The 20968-nt window shown below is 39.6% G+C and overlaps 1 protein-coding gene across 2 annotated transcripts in view; it reads left to right on the forward strand.

The window, feature by feature from the left end:
• The window catches only part of Celf2 (CUGBP Elav-like family member 2), a 778786-nt gene that overhangs the window by 266246 nt on the left and 491572 nt on the right, over positions 1-20968 (forward strand). The window contains exon 1 of one of the 2 annotated variants that reach the window (XM_069990336.1): positions 46-118. The exons of the other annotated variant lie outside the window; for it this stretch is intronic. Coding sequence (XP_069846437.1) covers positions 66-118 — 53 coding nt within the window. The 5' untranslated portion in view covers positions 46-65. Of the gene's footprint in view, positions 1-45; positions 119-20968 lie in introns of those variants that run through there. 2 annotated transcript variants of the gene reach the window in all.

A 20968-nucleotide genomic window follows, 5' to 3' on the forward strand; every position in this document is an offset into this window, starting at 1 on the left:
CCCACTGCCATCTCAGGATTCGCCCATCTTCCTCCTCCTCCTTCCTTCTCGGCTGTTGTTAGACAATGGTTTCCCTAATCTCTGACTTGGATCCCCTGAGAGACTGGAAAGTTCTAAGGTAGGCCTGCTTTGCTTTCTCCCTCTCTTCATCTTGCTGGAGTTGGGGGCCAAGTTCCTGCCCACCCACCCACCCAGGCATCCTGCATGGATGGAAAGGTCGGCGGGTCCCGAAATGCTAGGTGGATTGCACTGACAGACTGAGGGCCAGAGGAAAACCCAGGCTTGACAGAGACTCAACTTAGAGCAGTGGGGGGGGGGGTGTGGGGGAGGTAAGGAAGGAAGGAAGGAAGGAAGGAAGGGCGAGAGAGGAGAAAGAGGAGAGAGGGAGAGAGAGAGGGAGGGAAGAAGAGGGAGAGGGGGAAAGGGAGAGGGGAAGAGGGGGAGGGAGAGGGGGAGAGAGGGAGGGAGAGGGAGAGGGGGGAGAGAGGGAGAAAGATGCAATGTGCAGTCCTCAGGTTCATAGTGGTCAGGGTCCACCCAAGAGAAGGGGCACAGTGCTCTGTGCTTGAGCCGGGGCAGGGTTTCAGGGTCTCAGAACCGTGTCCTCCTGTGATTCATGATTAGGTCTCAGTTCAGGAGAGAGCGAGAGGGATCCAGTGGAATGTGGCAGATTTTTCTGGACTTCAAATGGGAAAGGTGAACTCCACTCCCAAATCAAGTTTGGCAAAGCTAGGATATTACAAATTCGGCTGAGGTTACAAGGAAAATGAATAGATTTTATGAAATGAGATCTTTTTCTCTGAACAAGACAAAGAAAGAAGAAAGAGAGAGGAGGAAGGAAGGAAGGAAGGAAGGAAGGAAGGAAGGAAGGAAGGAAGGAAGGAAGGAAGGAAGGGAGGGAGGGAGGGAGGGAGGGAGGGAGGGAGGGAGGGAAGAAAAAAAAGAAAGGTTGACCTCTGGCCTCTTCATCTCAGAGGTCTCCCACATTTAGAATGTAAGAGCTAAAAATGGCCATGTTTGGGCAGCATCTACCTCCTTCTAGGCCTTTCATAGAATCTACCATGAACTGGTGGGTTGAACTTAACTCAGTCGATTTTCCTAATGAAAACATGTTGGTTCGTTTTTAAGACCTAAAAAATGTTGAATTGGGGATGTTTTTATTGAAAGCAGTTCTCTATAATGTCATGTTTTTCCCAAATGCCTGCCTGCCAAACAGGCATTCAGAGGAAGCAGAGTCGAATCCAAGTGAGGACTACAGATGAGTGGAACTCTGCATGTCACTGAGATTTCTTTTCCTGACATTTACCTTGCATTAATTAGCTAATTCCTAATTTCCCTTTCATGAGTTCTGCCTCCATCTTTGTCTAATTTTACAATTTTTTAAAGCAGTATTATAAGGAGGAACTGGCAAAAAGACCAATATCCCCCTTAATTGTTCTCTTAGTTATAGCATCTTACTTTCTAGAACTTTCTGTGTGTGAGTGTTGTCTATCAAGTAATGTCTGTTCCAGTTGGCACACCAAAAGATCATTCCATTTTCTGCCTATCTTTCACAATCATCCTTTTATTGGCTAAGTAAAACACCATAAGGTATCTACCTTACAGAACATTCTGTACCAGATCACCCTGTTTGTTGAAATTTTAGGCTGTTTCCAGTCCTTGATTGGTATTTTAAAAACAATGCAGTGAACATCTTTGTGTCTATAGCTTTAGACACAGGATAATCCCCAGGATTTCTCCATGAAAAAAATACAAGCATTTTTTTATGTGTTTCAGTGATTTTTTTTTAAAAAGTTTGTTTGCAAACTTGATTTTTAATTGAGACATGGTAAAGTCCTGTAAATGTTCTTAAGGTACAGCTATTACAGTAAGTATCATTTTCCTTTTCTTTAACAGAATTGCTAACCTATTTCTAAAACTGAAAGCTATCTAGGGAGTACTTTCAAAAAATTCTTTTTGGGTGATTAACTTAATATTATTGCACAAGTAGATAAAGCCAGCTCTAGCTCTGAAATGTGTGTGAACACAACTACAAGTCTTGAAAATATAGCCCCCACAGGACCATTTTAGATAAACAGCCAAGTCTTAAGTTATTTAAAAATCATCTTGTCCTGCCCTTTAAAGTATTCCTAATTTAAACAAAATGTATTTCATGGCTACAGTACTTGGACTGTCAAGACCTGGGAAAGATAAACATTTTTACGTGGACTAGTTTGACTACGCTAAGTTCATTCTGTCTCCACCTCTTTGGCAAGCATTATTCACTTAGATTTTTTAACTGTGTATAAACCTTCCCCAAATTAAGGAATTATAAGGAAGTAAACTTCATGAATTGCATTTTGAACTCAGGCCCTAAGGGGTGTCCTTGAGCAATTTTGCTCAAGGCTGGTTCTCTACCACTTGAGCCACAGCTCTAGTTCTGGCTTTTTAATAGTTAATTGAAGATAACAGGCTCAGGGACTATTGTGCCCAGGCTGGCTTTGAACCATAATCTTCAGATCTCACCCTCTTGAGTAACTAGAATTACAGGTATGAGCATCTAGCTATAAATTACATTTAAAATTTTATAATTGTTTGCAGCACGTTGTTTACTGCCTAAGTTTTGACTCATTGAATTGTTTATTACCAACAATAAGTTTTGACTCATTGAACTGTTTATTACCAACAATAAGTTTGCCTATACTAGACAGGAGAAGCAAAGAATATAGAAAACAGCCACATACATGGGTATGCTACCACCAGGAGAAGGAGGTGTGCAGTATGCCATGCTACATTGTCTGAGCACAGGAGATGAAGCGGTTAGAAGCCCCGGACTCCGTGGACCAAGCCAAATCCCCTTCACTTACAGCCCTGCCCTCTCCCCTGAGAAATGTATTTCCTCATCTCCATTCTCTTGCCAGATATAAGACAGGTGAACCAGATTTCTCAGAGATCCCAGATCTCTCAGTACAGCCCATCCTGTACGGTTTAGATGCTAGAAGCTCTACAGAACATATCTAAATATTACACACACATACATCTCCCATGACTTGCTTTTTCCAGCTGTGGTGGTTTTGAATCATGCCACTATCTGGTTAGGAACTCAAATGGGAAAGCTTAGATATTCCAGGGCTTCTTTTTCACATTATTATTATTATTATTATTATTATTATTATTATTATTATTATTATTATTATTACTATTACTATTATTATTTTAGCCAATTGGGCTTGAACTCAGGGCCTGGACGCTGTCCCTGAGCTCTTGGCTCAAGGCTAGTGCTCTACCACTGTGAGCCACAGCTCCACTTCCAGTTTTCTGGTAGTTTATTGGAGATAAGACTCTCACAGACTTTCCTGCCAGTGCTGGCTTTGAACTGTGATTCTCAGATCTCAGCCTCCTGGTAGCTGGGATCACAGGTGTGAGCCACTGGTGCCTGGCTTCCTTTTCATTCTTACTGTAGTCAAGGCCTCTTCTCAACCTTCCATTACTGGCACCAAACTCCACAGTTTTTCACCTGACTATTCTATCTGCTTCAACTCTCCCTCTGTCTCTTTTGTACAAAAAAAAGGAAGGAAAGCATTTCAGAATTCATCATTAGGATCCTGTGACTTTCCCACTTACGCCCCGCCCCTTTCTTCTTAGAAGAAAAGCCAGTATCCTTGTGCTAACCCCTCTGACCTGACTGTTGTGTCCATTGGCCTCTCCAGCTGCTTCTCTTCCCTCTCTCCTCACAGCTCATGCCGCTTCACCCAGCTGATCTTTCTCTTCCTCAGGCACACAGCAAAGCTTAGTTTGGCTTTATTTGCAGTAGCTTTTCCCTATCCTCTGCCTGGAAATATTTCCTTAGCTCTTGGCAAGGCAGCAAGCTGCTTGACACTCAAGTCCAAGTTCAAATGTTATCTCCTCAGTGATGCTTTCCCTCAACTCCCACCTTAAAGTCATCCAGAGGTCACTGCCCAGCTCATCTCCCACTAGGTTACACCAGAGGAAATGTCTATTTGTCAGTGTCATGTGGTTCAACTCACATTCTCTTCATAGCATTGGCAAAATCCTATTGTTTTCCTATTCTCCATTAGAATTTGTAATTTATGTAATTTACCTGACATAGATACAGTATCTTGAATTGTTCCTATTGTTCTTGGTACCTTTTTAACAGGTAATGAGTAAATGAATGAAAAATGGATGGATGGATGGATGGATGAAATGATGACTGTCAACCCCATATTACTGTACACACCATAAGGCCAGAGGCTTTGTGTATCTTTTCAACATCGTTCACATGGTAAATCTAACATTTGCCATGCTGGTTTGATGCTATTATGTAACTTCCAGCTGCCACTTCAATATTTCTGTGCAAAGTATCTCATGTAGTAACAGAAAAAAATTTAAATTCTCTCTGAGAATCCAATAGACACCATTTATTCAAGTGGAATTCAGTTTCTAGCCTAGAAAATCATCTAGGGCAGAGGTTAGCAAACTTAAACAGGACTCAAGAAGCGAAAGGCCTCTTCTTAATTTTGTCATATCATTTCTAGATGACCCCATGTTCTTGACCTCATATATGGTATGTACATATGCACATCCGAGGGAAGACAGGAGAAGGCACAGAGTCAGAGGGAAACAGGGGGAAATATATAGCAGGAACTATCAGCTGCACTGGACACTGATGAAGGTGAATGAAGCAACTCAAGGGCAGTGACGAGAGGGAGGGAATGAGAGAGAAAGGGGGAACAGCTCATACTAAGCAAAAGGAAAGGATGTACATATCACCCGATTTGGAGAAAAAAATAGCTGTAGTGTCAAAGTTTGTAGAGACCATAAGCTTTATAGACCCTAATATTGACAATGCACCTCGTGAAGGTTAAAATGTGTTTGTGACTTTAAGTATCACTATCCCACAATACTGTGAATTTTGTGAAATTTGTGTGATCACTTAATTTCAATAGAGAAAAAAAAAAGGCCAGACAGTACTTTAGCTTTTGCTGATTTGTGGAGTTGCAGTCACAAGTACTGAATGAAGCACCCACTGACAAAATGCAAACGAGTTCACTTGGTTGTGGACCAATAAGACTTGACTTACACAAACAGGCAGGAGGCAGGATGTGAGTAGCCTCCGTGGACCTCTCATCTGTTTTTGAGTCTGAGAATGTGACCAGCAAGAAGACAGAAGTGGCTTTGACAGATAGTTGAAGGGATGTTTTCAAACCTCATATGACAAAGTAAATATGACAAACTTGCCTCATTATTAGAAAAAAATTAGAAGGAGTCTTGATGGTATTACTAAGGTCAGAATTGTTTGAAGTCATGAGCACTTGATCTCACAAAGATGGTTATGGTCTGGAGAAAATTTATGGTTTACCACATACCTGAAACATTTGGATGAGCCTTAAAGCTATAGCAAAGTACATTTTGCCTGTTCTCTTTCTGAGTGTGTGAGAAATTTCCACTAATGAGAACAACATATGTCGATGGAAAAAAAAAAAGTTGACAGTCCCTGAAATGTTTTAAGTTCCTACTTGGCCTTGTTTCTTTCTCTCTTTCTTTTTTTTTTTCCTTTGCTTTCTGTAGCTCATTTAGAATACATTTCCCTTTCACATGCCTGATAAACCTCTTTTGATAAATTCCAGATTTATTCAGGAGAGCATGCTGTGTATTTTTGGACACATGTTCTGTATAGGAATTTTTCCATTCCTCTTACATGACAACCTCAAGATGCACAGACAAGGAAAAGGTTATAGAATCTGTTAAGTGTCCAGTAAGATGGGCTGGCCATCTGATATCAGGAATTGCTCTTCTCGAAGGAAAATACATAAGAACTATTAATACCTACTATGTTCCAGGCATTAAGTGTCCTATAAATAGCATGTCATTTTACCTTTGCAACAACAGCTTTGTTAAAGAGGTGTTATTGCTCTCATTCTGAGATAAGTGAAGAACAAAAGGCTCAGCCACTTCCCAAAACAGACAACATGCAATGGAGGCATGGTGTACACTCGGCTCTTACTGACTCTGAACCAAAACGCTTCAAAAAGATGCCGCATGCTATTTCTATCCATCTTTTCCTTGTAGATTGACAAACCTGATGCAGTTTTCAGACCTATCTTAGCCACATCGATCATGGGAAAAATTGACATCACATATCTCTTCATCATAGCAATGTTTGACAAATCATGACTCAGTTACTACTGGATTAAACAAAAATGCCTTTCATGGTAGTAGAAACAAGAGCTATGAAAATATTGGGAGCCAGTAGCTCATACTTATAAGCCTAGCTATTCAGGAAACTGAGATCTGAGGATCATGATTCAAGGCCAGTCCAAGCAAATAAATCTACAGGGCTCATATCTATAATTTACCAGCCGAAAGTCAGTACTGGAGTCTTATTGGTTCAGTTAGCAGAGCACCAGTTGTGAGTGAAAATACCTGATGCATGAGACCCTGAGTTCAAGCCCCAGAACTGGCACACACACACACACACACACACACACACACACACACACACACACAGTCAACATTTAGTAAAATTCTCTAGATATGCCAAATTAACCATTAGTGAAAATGTAATAAGACCTGAGATTTTAAAAATAATTTATTACGTGGAAAATAATCTATTTTTATAAAGGATTATTTATGTAGCTCACACCATAATTCATAGTGACAAATTTGACACAAAAAATGTCAAATATTAGTTTCTTCTGCAGATTGGACAGCTACTTCTGATGTATTTTTATTTTAGCCCCGCATGCAAAACTCAAAAAGAAAACATCATCATCAATTTTATTCATTCCATTGGTTCAAAGAATCAATAAAAAAGTATTTACCTGACAGTTATTTTTACCTGCTTTGAAAGAGACTGTTTCCCTAATGGATAGCACCAGACTGTATCAAGGGCAAAAATCAACAAAATTACTTGAGGTATTTTAGCAAACTTACAAGTGAAAATCCATCATTTCATCAAGTATTGTCTCCCCAAGGTCAGAGATCACAGTGAAGGCACTTTCCTAAAATAGAGAAGAATCACATGTGGCCTTCATTCCACCTCCGTGATGTCAAAGATAAGCAAAGCCAGACACCAGCGAAAGTGGTAAGGACAGATTTTAATCAACAATTTGCTTTTGCAATAGGGAAGAACATCCAACAAGAATTGAACCCACCTTTGATTGATACAAAGATGACCAGGCACTTTAAAGGGAGAAGTAGGGAGTTTAGATGAGGTAAGAAATTGTGTGTCAGTAATTGGACAAGTGGAAAACTAGAAAGGATTGGTCAGTAGAACTGCAGATTAAGACAGCTGTAGATGGTAGCTGGCAATTCTAGCAGCTAGGAGCTGAGTCTTACTCATTGAGAGACAGGGGCCCTGTCCTTCCTAATCATTACATTTTTACTTTTTTTTATTGTGATTAAGTGATTAGATAATTTCCCAAATTTCACAGTATTGTGGGATAGTGATGCTCAGTTAAAGTCACAAACACATTCTAACTTTCCTGGAGCAAATTGTCTATCACAGTCTATAACTAATCATTACAATTTTTTTTTTGGTCAGTGATGGGGCCTGAATTTTGGGTCTGGGTCTGGGTGCTGTCCCTCAGCTCTTCAGCTCAAGGCTAGCGCTCTACCACTTGAGCCACAGCACCACTTCCAGCCTTTTCTGTTTATGTGGTACTGAGGAATCGAACCCAGGGCCTCATGCATGCAAGGCAAGCACTCTACCACTGAGCCACCTTCTCAGCCCTCATTACATTTTTAAAAAAAGAAAAAGGAAGGTTTTCAGACCCTTAAGTAAAACACTCCTGAGTTGATAGACAGATAAACAGAATGATATCTTTAGGTCTATATCTATATAGATGTAGAGATATGGGTATCTAGTTATAAATATCTATATCATTATGGATATCTCTTTATAGATAGATATAGAGACAGAGCTGTATCTATATAGATATAGAAAGAGAGCAAGATCTCTATATTAATAGGTCTCTACAGAGATATAACTATCTCAGGAACAAAGGACACAGAGCTGTAGACTCTATTTAGTCAACCTTCTAAGAAGGTGATCAGGTCCTGTGGTCAGGTATTGGTTGGAACACATGGTCCATTCTGTGACAACCTTGAGTTTTCTCCAGCAGGCAATTTAAAAGGACTGGGATTATCCTAAAGATGAACGTAGCCTTGAGAATGAGAATCTCTTTTTGTGTATGTTCAAGTCTTGTAATGGGAGGAAGAAAGGGAGTGAACAAAATCATTGGCAGTAAGTCTGTAGTTTTTCTGACTGTAATTGAGGCCTAGTTGAGAAGAGAAGCCTGACTAGAGTTATGTCAGGAAGAAGAAATTTTGCCATTCCTTTCTCTTGTTAAAGAGGAAAGAAGACATTCTACTATCCTCTGAATGTTAGGGACCCATTTACTGTCTGGTTGTCTTTTGTTCATTAAGGAACAGCTAACTCATTTGTTGAGACTTGATCGTCCAAGATAAATACTGGATGGCACACATGACAGAAAATTTCAAGAAGGGCAGTAAAATGGAAGCAAAAAAGATTAAAAAAAGAAAAAGAAGAAAAATACATAAATAGTTTCTGAACCCAGAAGGCAACCAGTTGAGATCTTTGCACATTGGCCTCTCTAAGTGGTTTTAAGGATAGAGGAAGGACAGAGATGGCAGTTGGATGGATTTTCCCATTTGTAGTTGAAAGGTTGTAGTGACAGTACAGACATTATTAGCAAAGTCAAGGTTATTTTCTGGACTCTGGTCCAGGAAAATGTGGGAAATCCTATATACTTTCTGAATGGCTCACGTCTCCAATAGCCATGTATCACTGTCTGTGGTAATGACTTCTTTGAAGTTTATGTCATGTTCTCTTGTTTCACCATGCATAACTGTTTCAGTTCCTGAGGACAAAGGAAAACCTGGGTTCTGATTAGGATCTGAAAAACCAGGTTCCATTTACTAGTGATGCCAACACAGAAGAAAAGGGAAAATTGGAAATATTAGTTAGAAGAGTTACAGTTCAGATTTTGAGAAAAGCTAAAATTGAGGATTTAGTACAGGGTGACAGTGTGTGTGTGTGTGTGTGTGTGTGTGTGTGTGTGTGTGTGTGTGTGTGTGTGTGTGTGTGTGTGTGTGTGTGTGTGTGTGTGTGTGTGTGTGTGTGTGTGTGTGTAGATCCAGTCCAGTGTTTAGATAAAATATGTAATCTCAGGAGACAGAACAAGATCAGAATCTGAATCTGCTGTCCCACAGTGTATGTCCAGTTTTATATCAAAACATAAATCTCTCTGTACATTTACCCACCTTTGATCAATGATAAAGATTAGTCTTGTTTATAAAATTATTCTGACCTCATTAAATTTGACCTGATTATTTCCATAAGTGCAGCCAGAATGATAATTGATCACATAGACCTTTGTAAAGCTTTCTTTGCTGGAAGTTTTAAGAAAGAATCTCAGATAGGACTTTTTAAAATTGTTATTATAAAGGTGATGTACAGAAGGGTTACAGTTACTTACGTCAGGTAATAAGTACCTTTCTTGTTGAACAGTGTCACCTCTTCCCTCAGTTTTTCCCTTCCAACCCCACCCCACAAGCTGTATGGTTAATTTTCAACATAGTGTCTAGTGAGTGTTGGACTTCCAAAAGCTTTTTAGCCAGATGCTAATGGCTCATGCTTGTAATCCTAGCTACTCAGGAGGCTGAGATCTGAGGATCAGGGTTTGAAGCCAGACTGGGGAAGGAAAGTCTTTGAGATTTTTACCTCCACTTCCAAAAAGCCAAAAGTAAAGCTGTGGCTCAAGTGATAGAGTGCTTGCCTTGAGCAGTGCCCAGACCCTGAGTTCAAGCCCCAGGATTGGCACAATAAAGACAAAACCATAATAAGGTATCTGTAAGCCAGGTACCTTACCAGATTTTCCAGAAGGGCTTCATAAACATTGGCCCAATAAAACCAGTAAACTCCTTCAATCCTTCTAATTACATTTTTTTGTCAGTTATGGGACTTGAACTTGGGGCCTGGGTGGTGTCCCTGAACTCTTTTGCTCAAGGCTATCTCTCTTCCACATTGAGCCAGAGTGCCCCTTCCAGTTTTCTGGTGATTAATTGGATTTAGGAGTCTTAAAGACTTTCCTGTATGGGCTGGCTTTGAACTTCATTATCAGAACTCAGCTTCCTGAATAGCTGGGATACGTTATACGTTTGAGCCACTGGCACCAGCTTCATATTTGATTTTGTTATGATCAAAGCCTTCATCAATAACCAGTTTCCAAATTATGTCCTGCAGAGGACAGATTTTTATTGTACCCATGCATATAACAACAGTCCCATACAAATGAGACTATTCAACAATAATTTTCAAATTTTTAAGGGATTAGTCAAGGATAAAAAGATATGTGATTCAATTTTGTTACAAAAATTTGATTTACTCAATTATTATGGGCCATAGGTAGCTTCAGAGGAAAAGAAAATATGAGTTTTCTTTATATCTAAAAGCTTGAACATTAAAGAGCTAACAATATTCCAAACAAAAGCTATAAAAAGTGTAATCATTTATCATCAAAGTTTAAAATGGTAACAGCCTGGTAGGTTATTGTCTGTCTGTCTGTCTCTCTTATTTATTTTTACTGTAAATTAGATCTGGCCATAGTTTATTCAGTGCACTACAGTTAATTTTGTTCTATTTGATCATAGTTAATTTTCTTCTATTTGATCATAGTTTAACAGTTTTGTGAACCTGTCAGTTTCTCCACTAGAGTTCTGAACACTGGCTCCGTGTAGCCAAAAGAACTTAAGATTTTGAGCAATGTCATAAGAAACTGGAGTAGGTATCATAGCCCTTTCTGTGACTCTTTGAAACAATGTTATTTTTTCTTGGTATTCTGGTTTTAAAGATACATCTTGCCATGTGTTGGTGGCTCATGCCTGTAATCCTAGCTACTCAGGAGACTGAGATATGAAGATTGAAGTTCAAAGCCAGCCTGGGCGGAAAAGTCCATGAGACTCTTATCTCCACTAAACTATTCAAAAAAGTTAGAAGTAGTACTGTGGCTCAAGTGGTAGAGCTCTAACTTTGAGCTAAAGAGCTCAGCGACAGTACCCAGGCCCAGAGTTCAAGCCCCATGACGACAAAACAAAACAAAAACAAAAAAATAGCACAATTTTGCTGGGACTAGATGAGCAATAGAGTGCTTGCTTAGTAGGCAGGAAGCTCTGGGCTTGATACCCAGCACTACAAGTAAATAAGAATACAATGGATAAGGAAGTTTAGTTATATAAAAATAAGAACTAAAATAATGGTTTATAATATTGAGTAATTGTTGAGTCTCCAATCAGTGCCAGAATATATCCTGGCACTGATTGGTAAAAGCATTGTGACAAGAGCACTGATAAATTTCTAGGTAATTTACATCATTTACCTTACAAATACAACCTAGAGAAGGTTAAATATTACTGCCTCTCCTGCTCCTTCTTCAAAGTGATGACATTTGAACATTTGCTAGATAGGTACTCTACCAGTGGGCCATGCCTCCAGACCTTTTTGCTCTGGTTACTGTATAATAGGACCTCACTTTTTGCCCAGGCCAACTTGGACTACAATCTTCTATTCTTACTTCCCACCAGAGCTGGAATGACAGAGGCACACACTAGGCCCAGTGTTATTGATTGAAATGGGGAGCTCATCTACTTTTTGCCTCGGCTTGCCTGGAGTACCATGTTCCCAAACTCTACTTCCTGAGTAGCTAGGATTTGCTCTTTTAAAATTTAGAAGACTCGATTTCCTTAAATAGTCAAAGACAGAAAGGCAGCATGAAACAACAGGAAATTATTGTGATAAGATACAGACTATTTGTTTCCTAGACAAATTACTATGAAGATACAGGAAAAAAAAAAACTTTCTCAATCTCGTATCAGGAGCTGACCACTGGTCTAAGAGACTGTGACACTTTATTTTTTATTTTGTTTGTGTATTTTTTATTATCTTGAAGTAGTCATATAAAGGAGTTGCTGTTCACCAAAGCAGTTAATGAATAACCCTTTCCACATTCTCACCCTCTCCTTACGTACTTTAATTATAGGTTATGTATTTAATTTTTTTGCCCTTTTTTCCAGTCATGGGGCTTGAACTCTGGGCCTGGGCACTGCCCCTGAGCTTTTCTCTGCTCAAGGCTAGTGCTCTACCACTTTGAGCCACAGCTTCATGTCTGGTTTCCTTGTGGTTTATTGGAGATAAGAGTCTCACAGACTTTCCTGCCCCAGATGGCTTTGAACCATGATCCTCAGATCTCAGTCTCCTGAGTAGCTAGGATTACAGGTGTGAGCCACCAGCGCCCAGCTTTTTTGCCATTTAACAAAGCAGTTCGTGTGAATGATGCACCTCCATCTGTGTCATCTCTTCATCATCACCCCTCTTGTGTCCACCTCTTCCCTTATATTTGTCAATTCTGTTGTAAATACAACGCATTCTCACCTGCATTCTCCTCCTTCCCCCTTTGTCCTTCTACTCCTTTTCCCTCTTGCAAGTACCTGTTTTATGGTACTTATTTTGTTGGGCTTTGACTTAGTCTTTAGAGAATTACACTATTTGTGCTCTCCATAGAATCTATTACACATCAGTTAATTCATTTGTAACCCCTTGCTTACCACCCAGGGTGTTCCTTGTAGATCTATGGGCATATTCTCGCTACCACAAATGAGGGAAAACACACAACCTATGTTTCTCTGGGTCTGTCTAACTTTGTTTAATATAATCAGCCCAGATGCCCCACAATAGATAAATCAAGAAAATGAGGTATATATACACATCCATCAGAAAGAATGATATTGTACCATCCATAAGGAAAGGGAAAGGCTTGGAGACTTTGTCATTTTAAAAGAGAATGATTAAACTCTGGATTTATATCAGTAAATTACTGATATTGATGTTCATTTTTTAAAAATCATAGATAAGCCGGGTGCTGGTGGCTCATGCCTGTAATCCCAGCTACTCAGGAGGCTGAGATCTGAGGATCAGGGTTCAAAGCCAGTCTGGGCAGGAAAGTCTGTGAAACTCTTACCTCCAATAAAGCCACTAGAAAACTGGAAGTGGCGCTGTGGCTCAAGCGGTAGAATGCCTGCCTTGAGCTGAAGCGCTGAGGGACAGCGACAAGCCCAGAGTTCAAGCCCCATGACCGCCAAAAAAAAAAAAAAAAAAGTCATATATAAGTCACTTAATTTTAACCAGCTTTAACTTCTTCTGTGAACTGAATTGTGGTCCCCTAAAATTCATACACTGAAGTCTTAATGTCATGATGAGATACTAACACTATTCAGGCATAGAACTTTTGATACATAATTAAGTTTAGATGAGGCCATGCAAGAAGGGCCTTTTAGATGAGAATAGTGCCCTTCTAAGAGGCTTGCTAAAGAGTAAGTGTTCTCTCTCGCTCTCTCTCCCCTCCCTCCACATCTCTCTATCTATCGAGTATGTAAGGACACAGAAGTAGTGACTGTCTACAATCCAAGAAAAGGAACAGAGCCCACACCAAAGGATTCTGATACCTTGATCTCAAATTTCTATCCTCTAGAACTTGGATAAAATAAGTTTGTTTAATCTACTCAGTCTAGCATTCTGCTAAGTTGGTCTAAATGTATTAAATAACTCTGCAACACATGGTTCTTTTCTTCAAGTGTTCTACAACTTTCTACATCCCCTGAAGTTTGGTCCTCTACTTTTCTTCTTTGTCTCTCTGAACAACCGACCAATCTCATTTTAAAACAGATTATTCTTTCTCTATTCCTTGCATGCCTGTCACTCAAAGTTGCTTCCTTTTGTTCTTTATTATTTCTAAGTTTCAGTCATATAGATGGATTATAAATTTTAATCCTTATTAACCTTTATCTTCCAGAGAAAACTAAGAAGTAAACAATTAATGAACTCACTCTGTCTTATCCATCCGTAGATAAGCTGCTTTTATAAATATACCATGTACCATCTCTATATGTACATGCTTTTAATAGTATACATATATATTTTTAGTGCAATAAAAATGCATTTATTAACAAGAACAAATAGCATTAGCTGTTCTGTGCTTTATCTATGAAATCTAATTTTTCTTATTAACTCCATATCTTATCCACAATTCTATGATACATCCTCATTTTTTTCCTCCTTCCCATATCTAATTAATCCCAACTCATGCTGATTCTCCTATTTGTTTAGTCCTATAGTTTACCTCACCCAGCTTCAATATACTACCATATTAATTCTTTACATATTTATAAAAGTAAGAATTTAAAACTATATAAACTTAATACTTTCAGCACTTTATCTTATTTAGAAATTAGATACTTAATGAAAAATTATTATTTAACTTAAAGTTGGCATAATGCCAAGGTTCTAAGTTACCAAAAGAGATTTTAAGTCTTGAGGCAAATATATTATAAAACACAATTATTATTTAAACAAAGTTTGACAAAAGAACAATTTGACAATCAAATGTTTCACCTTTATAATCTTCACATCTGATAAACTATAGTACTAATTTATTTGACAAATGAACCTAGGTGTAATAAAAATATTTACTTGCATTTTATTCTATGTTAACATCTCAGCAACAAATGTATCTTATTAAACTGACACTTTCAAGTTAGTCTTATTTACCAAAGATTGACTCAAATTACATGAGGTTGAAAAACTTTAGAGTCAGTTTCTTTACTTCTGGTATTCTAAGTAGATTTGGTGTATATAAGTAATTTATCTGTAAGCCTCTGGAAGTTAGAACTCCTTTGATGGATTTTATAAATTAATTTGGTAATACCAAAAAAAACCTATTGTAATGAAATATAAATATGTGTGTAAGGTGTGTAAGAGGACATAATGTAATGTGTATAAATAATACATAAAAATAAAGACCAACCCAGAGATTTTGTGGTTTTCCTTTTAAAATTTTAGCCAGTCAAGCATAAGTACAATTTTAGGAGTCGGGCATAAGTACAATAATAATACAAGGCTCAGTTGTTTATGTAAAAGTTGGTACTTATCTTCACTGGGGGGGAGGGGAGGACGGGGAAGGTCCTGGGGCTTGAATTCAGGGCCTGGGCACTGTCCCTGAGCTGCTTTTTGTGCAAGGCTGGCACTCTACCACTTGAGCCACAGCTTCACTTCTGGCTCTTTATCTTATTTTATTTTATTTTTGTAATTTATTCCAGATAAGAGTCTCACAGACTTTCCTGCTCAGGCTGGCTTCCAGCCTCAATCCTCAGATCTCCACCTTCTAAGTAGCTAGGACTACAGGCATGAGCCACCAGTGCCACGTATAATAACAAAGCAGACCTATTTAGATAAGGGTAAAACTTCAAACCAATATTGTGGAGAAACCCTTAATATTTGGTTGCTCTGAGAAAAGATCTTATGGAGCTTTGAGCTAACCATCTGCTTCTACCTTTTTGCTAGGTGGGGGAGGAGTGATGATTTCTTTCTCAGCTTGGGTTATTTGCTCTTGGGGGAGGGGGGTCATACATACCTTAAGAGTCCCCCAAACAATGTTCCAGTGATTCTCGTCCATTTAGGGCGATCTTAAGTTTCACAGACACCATCCAAGTTCCAAAGGATCTTTATTGTTGTCACAGCCATAAGAAAGGGACAGTTCCCACCACAGTGACAGAGCCCCCTGTGAGCAGGAATGGAACAAAATTTGTTTGTTTGCTTTATTATTCACTCAGAGAGGAAGTTCTAGTGGGATCAACAGAATCAAATAAAACAAAGAATGCTCATAGGGAGCCAGGAAAGAAAAATAACAATTTCAGCAGGAGTGAGAGGGAGTATGGGCCGTGCGGGGGTCAGAGAGTGAATCCCCAATTGAAACAAGTACACAGGAAGAAGAATCTCCAGCCTATAAGCTTCCATTTAAAAGCACCCTGGGACTGTAACCAGGTTCATGGAGTAGAATCTGTCCTCACTTATGTCACAGTGGACTTTTGAATCAGAAGTCTAGCCAGTGGAGATCTAAAGGAACAAGCCAACCACTGTGACACAGAGAACTCTGGGTACTCCAAGCTGTCCCAGCCCAGGTCTGATGGTACCAAATCCAGGTCTGAGTCAAGTGCCAGAGACCTGTCCGAGATAAACAAAGCCAGACACTAGTGAAAGTGATAAGAGCAGATTGTAATCAACAGGTTGCTTTTGCAACAGGGACAAGTAAACTCAGCTTTGGTTTATACAGAGATGACCAGGCATTTTAAAGGGAAAAGTAGGAAGCTGGGGGCAAGGCAGGAAATGGGGTCTCAGTAGTCAAGGCAAGTGGAAATTTACAAAGGAGGAGGAATGGCAGGTTCAAACATCTGTATAGGGTAGCTGGCAATTCTAGCAGCTAGGAACCCAGTTTCACTCAGAAACATGGGGCCCTGCCCTTCCTGATTATTTTATTTTAAAGGAATGGCTTTCAGACCCTTGAGAAAGATATTCCTGGGTTGGAGCAGATCCATATGCATGTCACAAGAAGCAAGGACAAGGACTGTAAACTTCGTGTAGACGATGCTTTACTAAAGAGTGGCCAAAGCCTGAGAAGTACTGAACATGTGGTCAGTTCTGCAGCAGCCTGTTTGGAGTGGACTGGGGTCATCTTAGACACCTGGCCTAAAGCTGTGAGAATTCTGTGAGAATTCTGTTCAAGTCTGGTAATAGAAGGAAGGGAGGTGGACAAAAATCATTTGTATTGGGCAAGGTTGAGGCCTAGTTCACAAGAGGTCCTGGGGTTAGCCAGACAGTGATTTTTCATCAGAAAATAGAAAACAGAAGGTTCCTTTCCTCATCCCTTCATCCTGGGTAAGTGTTGAGACCCAAAGGCACAGAATATAAGAATCTCATGTTGGCATCTACACTGTGGTTGACTCTTATTTTAGTGCAACTAAGTGAGAAGGAGCCCAGAAAATCAAGACTTAGGAATTTAAGCGTATGGAAAAGAAAAAGTAAGACTTGATTTCCCAAATGCCGTATTATTTCTGAAGTCAGTTACTATCTCTTTGCTCTACACCCCCAGCTTTGCCTGGGCCTTGTAACCCAGCTATAGGATAGCTTGATTTTTCTTTTACCTGAGAACTTGTCATTCTCTCCATGCCTACCCTACCTCCAACCTAAAAGTATGATTTCTTCCTGTGAAGAAAAATCGAAGCCTTGAGCCTCAAATATGGATGCATATTTTTTAATGTGACTGTGTATATACCTATCTCTCTGTGTATGGATTTTTTGTTGTTTTTATTTTGTGAATTAGAATTTAGTAATGATATGTGGGGGTTTCATTGTGTATAACTGTAGAAGTATATATACAGTATTCTGAACAAGTTTATCCCTTCCATTGTATGCCATATTCTGCGCACGGATCTTAATTCCATCAATAGGCTATACTCTTCAAGAGGATAGATAAGAGTCCATGTCTGGTTGATCTTTTTGTCTACCTGTACCTTTCATATCACAGATCCTGTAATTTGCTGAGCCAGTCTATGGATGGATACCCACCCATTCTTCATTTCTAAAATGAGAGATTGAACCAGACTGTAACTAACAATCCCCATCTATAAAATTATGTGATTCATGTAGGACAGAACAGAGAAGCACCTTCCCCAGCATCATGAATCCCACCTCTGAGCGAAACTGCAAATCCATTTCCTACACTGTTGAGTTTTTCTCGCAGCAAAGCAATTCTCTTTCTATTGATCTTCATTTTCTTTTCAAGGCTCTTTTATTCCCAATCCTTCTGTAGAGCGGATGGACTAAACTACAAATCTGTTTTCAGACGTTCTATCTCTGCACCAGAGCTCTAATGTAAATCAGCTGTTGTAGGGATGAGCCATGCTGGCACTTAATGACATTAATGATCATATGACAAGTCTTGCAGGGCCCAGTATTGCAATCCATTCGCATTGCAGGTGTCTCTGTTAACCATGCCTATAGAACTCCATTTGGCTTTTTTTGTTGCACTCATTTTTTTTTCATTCTTATAGAGACACAAATGTCTAAGAAAGAATTGTTAGAGGCCTGTGGAAATAGCACTTTTATCTATTTCATCTTGTTTCCTGGCGGGTAAAGTGAAAGATCTTGTGAACTGGGAAAAAAAAAGTAGTGCCCTTATTTAAGTTTGTTATTTATAAACTTAGTGCCTTTTCTGGGTCTTTGCAGGTGAAATTCCTTTCTTAGCACTCTTGGTACTATTATTGGACCCACGATACCTTATTGAGGTCCCCAAAGTTGAACTACTCTTCCTTTCTTCTTCTTTCTTAAGGCACATGGATTGAAAAGGTTTAAAGGCTTTGTTTTCAACCTGGCTCCTGGGTGTGATTTTTCATGAGATTCCCTAATTACATTCTCCTCTTGATCCCATTAGAATTTCTTTAATACTTTAATTATCACTCTACACAAAACTCTTGAGAATTTCTCAAAACTTGATTTTCTTATCATATTCCTTTACAATATAGATTAATCTCCAGGAGAGTAGAGACCTTGTTCCCATTAGAAGGCTTTCTGAGGAGGAGTATTTTTGAAATGTGCATATGTAAATGATATAAAAACTATATCTCTTCTCCATACAGGTGGGCACTGTATGGGGTGGTGGTAAAGGGCAGCGTGCTCAAGGAAGCCAAGAATTCTCGTGTCCTGCTGTACATCATAGCCACTCCTCTTCCACCAATCTCCAGAGCAAGTAAGGATGGAAGGACCATAGTAATTTGCTCCTTCAGTTTCTCATCTGAAGGTTCTAAAAACCATTTGTTCACTGCTCTAGAGAGATGGACTAGTCTTATGATCTTTAATCACTTTCCCACGCTTCCATTTCCAGTCAAATTTGGGATCTTCAAGGTCTGAGAGAAACAGTGGCAAACTGAAGTAATGGAGTAGTTGATAATAGATATCACCTTGGGTTAGAACCCCAATACTGTATCCATTAATCTAATAAGTATTGGACTGCCTTGAGCACCTAATTTTTTCTAATCTACATAGTCCAGGATGACTTTGGGTCAAGAAGTTTGCTCTGTAAAAACAGATAAACTAAATAGTTCCTCCACGTCTTACAATAGAAGGGTAAGAAACCTTTTTTTCTTATTTTCCAAGAGTCATCTGGATATTTCTAACATCATTCATTCATAAAATTATCAGACTATATGAGCAGACAGCTGACAAAAAGACTTTTGAGAAGCATTTATCTGTCCTGTCATGTACCAGATGATTGCATGAGCCTTATATGGCCCCCTGAAAGGGTCAGGGGATGTTTGATGATACGAAAAGCATCCACATTCAGTAAGACATAATTTATTTTCTGAATATTTTCAATTTGTGTTTGTTTAAATCTATGGATGTAGAGCCCTTAGCTAGCTGTATTCATCTCTGCCATTGGAGCCAAAGATAATGTCTAATGAGTTTCCACAGTTCTACATCAATAAAACTTTAATAACAAAACAAACTGTAAGCTGGATTTGACCCCTGGCCATAACTGGCCAATTTACATGTGCTAGCTGATGGACTACACATGCTCCACTGAGATTTTTGAGCTTCCAGATACAAGGCAGCCTGGACAGCATTAGGGAGATTGAGCCTGAAGAAATAGCAAGAGAGACATATTTTCCCTGATGATCAGTGCTGAGCTGGCCTAAGCCATGCGGGACCTTTGACCTGACAGTGTACCCGAGGGTAGGAGGGAGAGAGAAAGAGCTGAGCTTTTGCAGATCCAGGATTATATGCTTTTATCTTGGTTATATTGAGGCCAAAAGCAGAGACTACTTTGCCTTTTACAGAAGGCCCAGGACATACATTCACCAGCAAGTGTCCTTTCAATAGCCTGAAATCTTATCAGTTCATTGTAGGAGCTCATCCCTTTGGGGAACAGACCATAACATCAGACCAAGAGAGGGAAGCAAAATGAAGAGAAGCCTGTGGAGAAAAGGCAGCTAGGATCATGTATTGTCCTGAGCCAACAATCAAATGACTTCTGAAGAAATGTGGCTTGACCCTGGTGCCTTAGCTCTGCATCCAGGATCTGTACCTTCATCACCATAAAATCCACCTCTTCTTTTGGGTGTGGCCCCACATTTTATGATGAAACAGAAAGGAAGCTCATGAACTTGTGGATTGAATACTAAACTGAACACACACACACACACAGAGAGGGAGAGAGAGAGAGAGAGAGAGAGAGAGAGAGGATCATGAAGAGAAGATGGCTTTCATATCCATGAGAAAGTTAGTCTTGATTGCCAATTTGATTGGATTAATAAATGCCTACGAGACTAACAAAGCAAAACCCTCTCTGTGTCTGAGAAGACATTTCCAGAAACAGATCCTAAGTGTTCTGACATAATCAATGAATTCATGACTGTTGGATTCATACTATAGTGGCATTTGAAGGAGGTGATTAAAAAGTAAGAGGACTTTGTGGAATGGGGCAGTGAGGGGCATGTGTACTTGAGCTATATCCTCCCCTGGCTTCTTCCTGTACGGCCCTTTCTTTGCTTCTCAGCTGACATGATGTAAACTGTTCTGCACTAGCCCCTCCCCTCCATGATAGAATGACACCTCTGACATCAGGAGCCAAAATAAAACCTTCCTTCCTTAAGATGTTTCTGTCAGGTATTTGGTCACAGCAATGAAAAAAGTAACTAATATAGCATCTCCAAGAAGCCTACATTTCCTCTGATAAATGGTGCCTCTTTGCCCCTTCCACAATGGGCCATTAATCACAGTGACTACAGAACTGAGGTAGTACTTTTGGAGACATCCGAGATTGACAGCTGGCCCTGAGCCAGAGGAGGCCATGCAGAGTTCGCTGTTCCATCCTGCAGTCTGAGGCGCTCAGAGAGCTCAGTCCCTTACAGCTTACCTTGAATTTAAATCGGAGCAAGACGACTTACGGCTTGTGACTTATTTGCAGATATGCAACATGGAAGGGGAAGTGGGGACTGAAGAATTCAGGAGTCAGAAGTCAAATGAGACTTCCTGTAGCTCCAAAATATAATCCCATAAATTCTGTCTAGAAAACTGGAG

This window comes from Dipodomys merriami, unplaced genomic scaffold (genome assembly GCF_024711535.1).
Source record: "Dipodomys merriami isolate MVZ:Mamm:240054 unplaced genomic scaffold, mDipMer1.0.p SCAF_4, whole genome shotgun sequence".
Taxonomy (NCBI): domain Eukaryota; kingdom Metazoa; phylum Chordata; class Mammalia; order Rodentia; family Heteromyidae; genus Dipodomys; species Dipodomys merriami.